The sequence below is a fragment of the Pyxicephalus adspersus genome, chromosome 8, assembly GCF_032062135.1.
Source record: "Pyxicephalus adspersus chromosome 8, UCB_Pads_2.0, whole genome shotgun sequence".
Lineage (NCBI taxonomy): Eukaryota > Metazoa > Chordata > Amphibia > Anura > Pyxicephalidae > Pyxicephalus > Pyxicephalus adspersus.
Genome location: NC_092865.1, coordinates 73,799,814 through 73,810,241, shown reverse-complemented (window position 1 = coordinate 73,810,241; position 10,428 = coordinate 73,799,814). Strand labels below are relative to the sequence as shown.

General features: G+C 38.5%; 1 protein-coding gene across 3 annotated transcripts in view; it reads right to left on the bottom strand.

The window, feature by feature from the left end:
• FAM83F (family with sequence similarity 83 member F) overlaps positions 1-5,090 on the bottom strand; it is a 92,049-nt gene extending 86,959 nt beyond the window's left edge. For all 3 annotated transcript variants that reach the window (XR_011922036.1, XM_072421158.1, XM_072421159.1), the window contains exon 1: positions 4,625-5,090. Coding sequence is in view for 2 of the 3 variants with exons in the window: in XM_072421158.1 (XP_072277259.1) it covers positions 4,625-5,080 (456 nt within the window). In the remaining variant the exon portion in view is untranslated. The remainder of the gene's footprint in view (positions 1-4,624) is intronic.
• Between the last annotated feature and the right edge of the window lie 5,338 nt (positions 5,091-10,428).

Genomic DNA, 10,428 nt, shown 5'->3' with positions numbered 1-10,428 from the left:
TAATAATAATAATAATAATAATAATAATTCATACTTGGAATCTTTCAGAAAACAGGTATTGGGCTAGTAACATCCTTTGTCAAAGATGCAAAACAAAAAAGGTTTCTATAGGAGTCTGGGCAAACTGCCAATCACTACACTCAATTCTACATTATTTGGTGACTAGCTTGTGGGTGTTAAGCGAACATGTTCCTGTTTATTAGCTAGTTGCCCAAAAAGGACAATAAACATCAGCCGTCCGGCTCCTGACTAATTCACTTAGCCCTAATTAGTCTAAGCAAAAAAGGTAAACTTCCCTTGGCAACAGTCATTCTTGAAGCACTTTTTGCTGCTTGCTGCATACAAGGCTCTCTGAACACCAGACCTTGTAAGCTAACTAGTGCACCTGTGCTCAGGCTGCACAGGCAGGAACACACCTGGACATGAACCAGGTGGTCACCCCTCCTATTTCTTCCCTGACTAGCTCCAGGACCCTAAATTGCGTTTCCATTTTACCAACTTAACTATAGAAAACTAACTAAACTTTCCTGGACCTTTAAACTAATAAACTGCCTGAATCTGGGTGTAATCTAAACACCATTGTACATCTTTCCAATGAAATACTCTGACACCCTGTCAGAAAGAGAAAGTGGAACAGAGAGAAATCTAGTGTTACAGTAATATGTCCATTAACACATTCATGACCAATCAGTAGAAAATGTGAATTACATTACCCATAGTGACCAATTTGCAGTGTATTACCATCTCAGATCAGCCACCACAGAGTGATCATTAATTTCTCTTGTCACCTACACCCATATTAAAAACAATAACCCCATATTTAGTTGTCTACCATCTGTTTGTAGCAATCAGTGCCCATTGTGTGCACTTCAAACTCTTTTATTGAATATTATAAATAACTGCCATACCCATAGAGAAGTATAAAGTACATACAAGCTTTGCTTAGGTATTTCCATTATCATAGGGGATTTTCAGAAATGAACCATGGTGATATATCTACCTTGCATTGAAGTTATTAGACAATGCTGTGGGTAAATGAATGAGGAAGTAAAGAACATTGTGAAAATGTTGTGATTTCAAGTTAAACTGGAATGTTGTAATTTAGAACAGACCTAAAATAACACCTAACTATGGACATTTCTCTTTCACGTGGTTACCTCGAATCTAAGCAAACACTAAGGCTACGTACACTCGTTGGCGATCCCTTCCAACAACAAAAGAGCGCAGGATACATGAACAAGCACTACATACAGCGCTGCTCTATGTAGAGGGGAGGGGGGAGAAAGAGTGAGCGGCAACCCACTGTGCTCTCTTTCCTTCACTTGTATTGTAATTGTTCGTAGTTTGTGGATCTGACAGGATGGATTCATGAACGACGTCGGAAGAGTGCTGTACATATGCCAGATTCTCGTCTGATACTAGCCCTAAGGTGATAATCGGACGAGAATCTTTTGACTTGTATATGTAGTTTAAGACTGCTGACAGCTACACAAGTCTTTACATTTTCAGGCATTTTACTGGCTGTCTTTGGATCTGAGATTTTAACAAAATGAGGAGACAAGTTGGCAGCATACATATGCCAAATTCATGTGGGTAACTCCCTGGTATTTGCAATGAGAAGAAATGAACTGGAAATGATAGGATTTCCTGGATAGGATTGATCCATGGGAACAACTGATGGCCTCATGAGATCAGGAAGGAGTTTTTGTTGGTGCACATTGTATCACATATTATACGGTTTTATGCCTTCCTCTGGATCAACTATGTTTGTTTATTTTCCTAGTATAGGGGATTTTTTTTACGTCCTTACTACATTAGGTCCTTACAAGAGTGTACAGGAAGTAAATGGGACACTTGTGTTTTGTATTTATTTATTACCTTTTTATTCCAGTGATAATTGCCAGTGATAATTGAAAAACAGATTTTAATATTCCTTGATTTCTGGTAGTGCACACGTCTAGTTCCTTCTTGGGAGGTGATCCACTGTTTAATTAGAGAACTGTCTCCTACATATCTCCATATCTCCTACATCTGAATGACAACCCACCTTTTAAATCAAAACCAATCCCCCACTATACACTTAAACCCCATACTGAGGTCAGATGGGTGTCAGATTTCTTTCACTGGAAATGAACAAAGATAAAGAATGAACAATATACACACCACTATTTTGTTCTGTGGAGAAGACAAGGGGAGGGCGAATGAGTGGCCCGTGCTGTGATCTCCTCCATAGGAAAGAAAGCCAGTGAGGTTTGATGAATAAGGTCAGGAGACAGCTATACACATGCTAGACTTTCACTTGAGATAAGCACAATCATTCATTTCATCTCAGGCAACAATCATTTAGTGGGCATATGTATGCAGCTTTAGATAAAAGCAACTAGAGCGTACCTACCTCTCCTGTGGAAGCAACAGAGTCTTTTAACAATCTCACTCTACTTCTCAAAAATGCAAAGGATTTAGGAACATAGAGGTATCATTTAGAAATACCTAGGCTTCCTGTTTTTTTTAGAACATTTAAAACACAGACCCAGCTGCACCTTATCAGCATCAACTTATCAACTGGAACTAAAGTTATACAAAACTGTGAGCAGGTTTTATTGTTATTGCAATAAATCTATTTACCTGTCTGTTCACAATCTTCTTTTCTAAATTCCCTAAGCCGTCCATGCTTGGTGCAAGATGCCAGGATATGCCAGGTATCCTGGCATGCCCCTGGGTTTCTGGGATTAAAAAAATTTGTGAGCGCATGTGAGGGAGTGGTGGTGGTGCCCATATTGGAGGACAGGTAAGAGAAAAAAAAAATGGGGCAGCAGGTATGTTTATTTTATTGGAGAAAAGGCAGCACCCACAAGGACCTGTCTGATTGCAATTTTTTATGTTTGCCATTTAGTTTCGCCTTTAGTCTCAAGTATCAATTTGGTTGGACTGAGATACTCTGTGATCGACCCAGACATTACCAGAGATCTTTACAATCTTTCTTGCTCCCTTCCGTCTACCATATTCTGGTCCTACTCCTAATTAGCCTTTCCTTTTTATCCTTATAATTTAAATCTGTAATCCAGGGGTCGGCAAAGTTTTATGGCCACTAGGCCATTTATAGGATGGGCGGGAGCACACTAGGCCGTACCCGCCCTAATGGATCCACCCACCACCAGGGAACGCCCCTTGAAGTGAAATCCCTCTCCTCCGTATGCATTGTGGAGGAGAGGGATTTCCCTTCAGGGAGCCTTTCCTATTTACCTCGGTGGTGAAAGTATTAATGTCGGCCACTGTAAATAGGGGAGCCACTGCAAGGGGGCAGCTCCAGAGGCTCCGGCAGTTCCTTTTGCCCCCTGGCCAATCCGCCAGCAACCCGCGGATCCGGAGCCGCGGACTGCTGGCCGGATCGGCCAGGGGGAGTTAGGTCGGAACGAACTACTGGCTAGGCTGTATCTGGGCTAAAGGCCGGAGTTTGCCAACCCCTGCTGTAAACTGCTGTAGCTTAACCTGAATTCCCCTTTGCTCATCATGGCTAATTCCTTGATACACAGACAACAGTGAAACAATGTTTTTCTATTCTTGTATACTCTTGAAGGTTCATCATATGTTTACGTTAGAAAAAAAAAGTTAATCTTTCTTGCTCTGTCTTATTCCTAAATACTTTAATGGGACAGTGCACATGCATTTCTTTAGACACAGGATGTAAGGTGCATTTGAACTCCAGGCTAAGCAGGTCAAACAAAGTTTTTTTATTATAAATTGCTGCATTTAATATTCAAACACATGCATTTGTAAATCAAAAGCTGAAAAGTGTGCCTGTCAAATAAATATTTTGTAAGAGATTTTGCCTAACTTGTTTATTTTGATTTTTACAATCAATATTACAGTCAATTTAAATTGATATTTGCAATCACAAACCCAAATATTTCCCTAAATTGTTTTTTACATAATATTGTTTTGAACAATTTTTGATAGTATTGATGCTTGCATCTATTTGACAATATTGCATAGTGAATACCTAGCTTGAGGCTAGAGCAGCCACAGGATCAAGCTACCCCACGTAGCTCCTGGCGGCGTGCACCACCGCTCTGGTATTTACACCGCATTACTGTTTCTGACAAAACCAGCATCTGCAGATTTGAAAGTAGGCAGCAGTGAGTAGTACTGTACTGCTCATTGCTGTCCCTATTCATTGTCTATGGGGCTGCTGCGAATAGAAGCTACTTGTACGGTCTAACCTGAGACAGCGGTTCACTGGCATAAGGAATCAGTAACCGCACTGAAATCTTATTGCCAGTCTGAACATAACCTTAGTGTCACAGTGGCAATGGTTTCACCAGTCAGGAAGCTAATAGGAGTGCTACCTATTTCATTTCAAATGTTTTATTTTTTGCAACATAGACAGGGCATTTTTGTGTAAGCTGTCCACTTTAATTTACATATATAAATTAGTAGATGTTTGATGTAAGCATTAATAAACCATTTCACCCCCAGATATACCCAGGCTTATGTATTACTATTTTATACCCACCGTTTCTCTTTTTACAAATATTGGTAAAATATCACTTAATAAACCTACACACTAAAACACAGTTTATTCAAGCGGTTGTCAATTTATGTCTAATAATATAGCGTGATTTACCTTTTTTGCCGACTGTATCAGGTTCCTAATGAAAGCCTTGATGGTTGGGGCATTCTCCTTAGGAGGGTGAGTGTATACCAACACCTGGCTGGGCCCTCTGTAAAAACCATTCTCTGGCCAGCCCAAGTCCAGTGGAGGGATCTCAGTGTCTGACAGAGCAGGCCAATATTGTAAGGATTCCTCTTTGTCTTGCTTGGTAGAAAGCAGTTTAGATTTCTTTGGACTCTCGGTTTCATATTTCTTAAAGTCACTTTTCAGGTCCGTCAGCTCTTTTGTGGAGAGGAAATCTGTAAGCTTCTCCTCTTTTATATATTGTCTGTAAGACTGGACTCCATTTTTGATCAATACTTCCAGGCATTTCCTTTGGTTCTCACTATAGTAGAATTCAGGCATATTCTCTGTAAACTTTTCATTAACATGATCATCTCTCAAGCACATACACTGTGAGTCAGCCATGGTGCTGTAATGTGTCTGACTGCTTACTGTACAGGTAGGCGGGAGCTCACCTCACAATACTCCCATACCTGCTAGCCAAACCCCTTCTGGATCCTATTTCAGTGGCCAAACAGAACACGTAGCTTCCCTTATATCCTGCTATGACAATGCTAATATTTCACATGTATGAACAGATCAGTATTATCAGATCAATTTCTCCAGAAGCAAAGAAAACTGTGAGTAAATAATTAAAATGTTTCAGTAAACAAGTGGCATTTTTTTGTTCTTGTTTTAATAAAAAAACAAATATTTGCCGTGCATATTTATATCATTCAAGAAACAAGTATATATAACATTTTAATGTGTATTAGGAAAGAGGGGAATGAGCAACATATCCATGCATAGAGATGATTTATAATAAAAAATTAGGAAAAGCAAAGCAATGTTATCCATTGCAAACAATCTTATGTAGTTGTAAATAGTAACTAAATTATTAGAAGTGCTTTTCTACCTTCTGTTATTATTTCCCCATCTGTAAACTGATAAATCTTTATAGTTTTAGGCTTTAAATGTAAAAAGACTTGCAGTGAAAGTTTGCAGTTACAGTTCTTCTACGGTACTTATATAGTGCGTGTTTCTTATGTGATGGCTTATGAGCCAGAAAAAGATATATATTGATTTAGAATAAGAGCAGCCTTTTATAAAACAGTTTTAACATCAGAAGGCTTGGATAGGAGTGATCTGTTTAAACAACACACATTTGTTATGAAATAACAGATAAAGATGTAACATTGCAGGTATGGCATTAAATGTAGATGCATTTCCCCCACCTACTAGATTGTAAGCTCTTCGGGGCAGGGTCCTCTCCTCCTGTATCACTGTCTGTATTAGTCTGTCATTTGCAATCCCTATTTAATGTACAGCGCTGCGTAATATGTTGGCGCTATATAAATCCTGTTTAATAATAATAATAACAATAATAATTATATCAGAATTGTAAAAGAAAATATAGCACCTGCTAGGCATTCAAATCAGATGTAGACCCAATTGCTTTTGTTTTACAAAGGTGTTTTAAAGGAATAAATATTTTAAATATATTATTTGCTTATAGCAATGTTGTCAGTCTTACCAATTAAATATGAAATCCACACTGCTCCTACTCCACCTGAATCCATTGCCATTTTGGATTTGTTCCAGTGCCATCTTCCTCTTTCTCAACCACACTTCTGCCTCCAAGACTTTGTGAAGATATTAGAATGGTGCAGATGCCAGGTAGGTAGGGAGGAGGTAAGCGACAAGGCGGGAGGTTTAGGTAACTTTACAAGTTTAAATATACTGTATGTATTCTTAACGTTCTTTTGTGTGAGGAAAGAGTTAAATTCAGCTTTAAAGAATTAAAGATCCTAAAAGTAGTATAGGACAGGGGGTATAGAGTGCAACAGGAGCATGAGAGCTGTGTCCATGCTGCTGTCATTATCCTCATACATAAACCTTCATATCTCCTACACTGTCATAAAAAAGTGATATTTTCAGGGTACACAGGGTACCCTGAGAGCTGCTACTAAACCAAACTAATCCTAATAACAAGCATAGATATTTTCACATTAAGGGGGCTATTTTAAGACCAGGTTCCCCAAATTGAGTTTACATGTTAGGGACCCCCGGGGGTAACTTCTATGGCAATGAGCATTACGGTAATGCCAATTCACTCTGTGTTGTGGTGCCCCAATATATACTTGCTCGTTCACAAAACTTCAAGACTGTGTTCAGACTAGCAGTGAGGTTACCCCTTCCTCATGGCATGGAACCCTGCCTAGGTGGAGACGCTCAGTACCGCTCAGGGCCGCCTGGAGCCAAATCTGCAGATGCTGCGGTGTGAGGGACTGAGCAGCTGGTGAGGTGCCTGTCCTGTTTAACATAGCTGGACATTTACCTTCTGTGACCCTCAATTTTTCAGGAACAGAGGGATGTTGGCAACTGGAAATGTGGGAGCCAGTAGTAAATGCCTTTTGCCCACCCACCCCCCCAATAAAATTTTATACTTGAAGGGTTAACTATGACTGTATAAGCTAATTAATGTTAATATTAATGTTAAATATACTTGTAGTATATACTAGTTGTATTTCTTTTTCTGTCTACTCTGTAACCATATGACGAAAGCTTTTTGAAGTACAATGTATGCCTTGCAATGTATCAAGTGACACTATATATGGCTAAAACGTAAATAGCTGTACGTAAATAACATGACACCCTTGTGTAACAATCTGTATAAAAAGACCACCTTGACAAGTAAAGATCAGAGACTATTCCTAAGACCATACTGTATGGTGTTGTTCTCTGAGCCCTAATTTCTCAGTAAGGGAGAGATGTAGGGACCTGAAGCTGTAGTAGTAAAAACATGTACCTCTTGGCTATCTGTCACATGAAATGTATTTCTCTGGAAGTATCCATCGCAGAGATTTTGGGGTACATAGAAGGTTAGCGGCCCCTTATAACTGGCAGGATGCATTGTATCGTGTAGTTACTGCTCTGTGGTACAGGAATGATGAGCGGGGAGCAATATATGACTGACCAGCGCTGTATGATAGCTTTGGTTTTGTATTTTTTATTAATAAAATGTTGCATTAATAAAATGAGCATCAAATGGTGAGTGCAGAAATTATTGATTTGATTTGTCATTTCTTTTTTTTTTTTTGGTGCATGCATGTTACCATAATTAAAAACATTTCAAATTAATTTCATTTTTAATTAAAACTAAACTATTTTTAAACACACTTTGATATTGTGGAAAATATTAGGTCCTTATTTTCCCTTTAAATATAACAAATGGTCTTCCTTTAAAATGTCTTTGTTGGAAATTGTCTCTATAAAGCTAGGTAAACACTTCCAATAATTATAATAAGAAAACAAACGATTATGACCGATCAAAGATTAGGCAGGATTATACTTGAACAATCGTATTGTGCACAATTCTTTACATGCTGTAACAATACGATTGTTCAAATATATTCCAGCAATAGTGTACACACGCTAGATACAATCATTTGAACGATGCAGGGAGTGACATGTAAAAGGTGAAAGTGTATTGCAGAAACATGCACGATCACTGAACAACTGTACACACAATAGATAATTAATAATCGTCGGCTAATCAGATCCGCCGTGGCAGTCGTTCATTTCCAACGACAGTCCTCATTCGTCTGCGTCGTTGGTCACCTTTTTTGTGAACGATTTTCGGCCGATCGGTTGTTCGTTTCCACGATAATTATTGGAAGTCTGTATGCAGCTTAACAGACCAGGGTCATAAATTTCCCCTTACCAGATATTCCTTGATCTGACAAGGTACATCCTTAAAGAACCTCTAGTTTTAAGACCCATTGTAAAAGTTGGAGTTTTGTGTCTCCAGGTGTCATAAAACTCAGATAAGGCTAGCAGAATGGCCCTGATTGAGCCCTGTGATGTATTCTGAAACACATTTATTCATAATCTTTATATTTACAATATACCATTCTGTATAAAGTAGTAGTGGATTGATTTGGAGTTGGATCATTATGGTGAGCATTTTGAGACCAAGGACTATTCTGCTAGGTCTCAGGAAAGCCTGAAAACCATATGTAGCCTGTCAAGGTGAACCATAAGGCCCAAACATGCCTAGTGTGGTCTCTGTGACCAGAATGGGGAGAAAATGGCAGATCTGGGTAGCAGTGACCATATTATGATTTCTTTTAACGTAAGCTGTAAACAGGAAGCAAAAACAGGAAAGATAAAAACATTTAATTTTAAGAGAGCAAATTTTTCATTATTAAGGGCGGCTCTCTGTGACTTGAACTGGGAGACAATAATGTCCTCAAAGAGCACTGAACAGAATGTTCTGTTGGGAATGTTCAAGTCTGTTCTACAAAAGCACACTGAAAAATATATTCCAATGGGTAATACGTTTAAGAGGCTAAAATTAAAACCTGTGTGGCTCACAGCTGATGTTAAAAAAGCCATAAGGAACAAGAAAAGGGCATTCCAAAAATATAAGAATGAAGGATCACCTTCATCATTTGAAACCTATAAAGAATAAAACAAAAGATGTAAAAAGGAGATAAAATGTGCAAAACTTCAAAATGAAAGACAGATTGCAAAGGAAAGTAAGGCAAACCCCAAAACTTTTTTCAAATATATTAATAGCAAAAAGATCAGATCTAAGCGTGTTGGCCCTTTAAATGATGTTGCTGGGTTGGTAACTGGGGATAAAGACGAGGCAGATTTACTAAACACTTTTTTTTTAGCTCTGTGTACACAAAGGAAAATGGCAGGGCTCAAGTCCAAATTCATATTAGCAATGTCCCTGCCTTAAATGAGTCACAATGGCTCAGAATTGATATGATAGAGAAACAGCTGGGAAAAATTAAGGTTCACAAAGCACCAGGACCTGATGGATTACATCCATGTGTCCTGAAAAAGCTGAGCTCTGTTATTTCAAAGCCATTATTTCTAATTTTTAGAAGACTCTTTGGTCACTGGCAAAGTCACTACCAGGTAACTACAGACCCATTAGTTTAACGTCTATAGTTGGAAAGATCTTAGAGAGTTTGATAAAGAACCACATTAAGGAGTTTCTGCTAGAAAATATTATTATAAGTGATAGTCAGCATGGTTTCAAGAAAGGCCGAAGTTGTCAAACAAATTTACTCTCTTTTTATGAGGAAGTAAGTAAACAGGTAGACAGTGGAGTAGCAGTTGATATAGTGTACTTGGGCTTTGCTAAAGCATTTGACACTGTACCCCCAAGACGGTTAATATGCAAGTTAGGGTCAATAGGTTTAGAAAAGTCAATCTGTAAATGGATAGAGAACTGGCTTAAGGATCCCATCCAGAGAGTTGTAATTAATGAATCATACTCTGAATGGTCTAAGATTATTAGTGGTATACTCCAGGGTTCAGTGTTGGGACCTTTACTGTTTAACATCTTTATAAATGATATACAGTTTGGGATTAAAAGTACAGTTTCTGTGTAATTTCAAACTATGTAATGAAATTACATAATGGCAAATTACATTTATTATAGATAAATGGAAACTTATGCACTTGGGAGCTAACAGCATGCATTCTTCATACTGTCTAGGGGGAATACATTTGGGGGAGTCAGAAATGAATAAAAAAGATCTGGGGGTTCTGGTAGATCATAGACTTAATAACAGCAAGCAATGTCAAGCTGCAATATCAAAAGCAAGCAAAGTACTGTCTTGTGTTTAAAGAGGAATAGACTACAGAGATCGAGACATAATCCTGCCCCTGTACAAAGCATTGGTCAGACCACATCTGGAATATGCAGTCCAGTTTTAGGCACCAGTTCACAAAAAGGACATTGTTGAATTGGA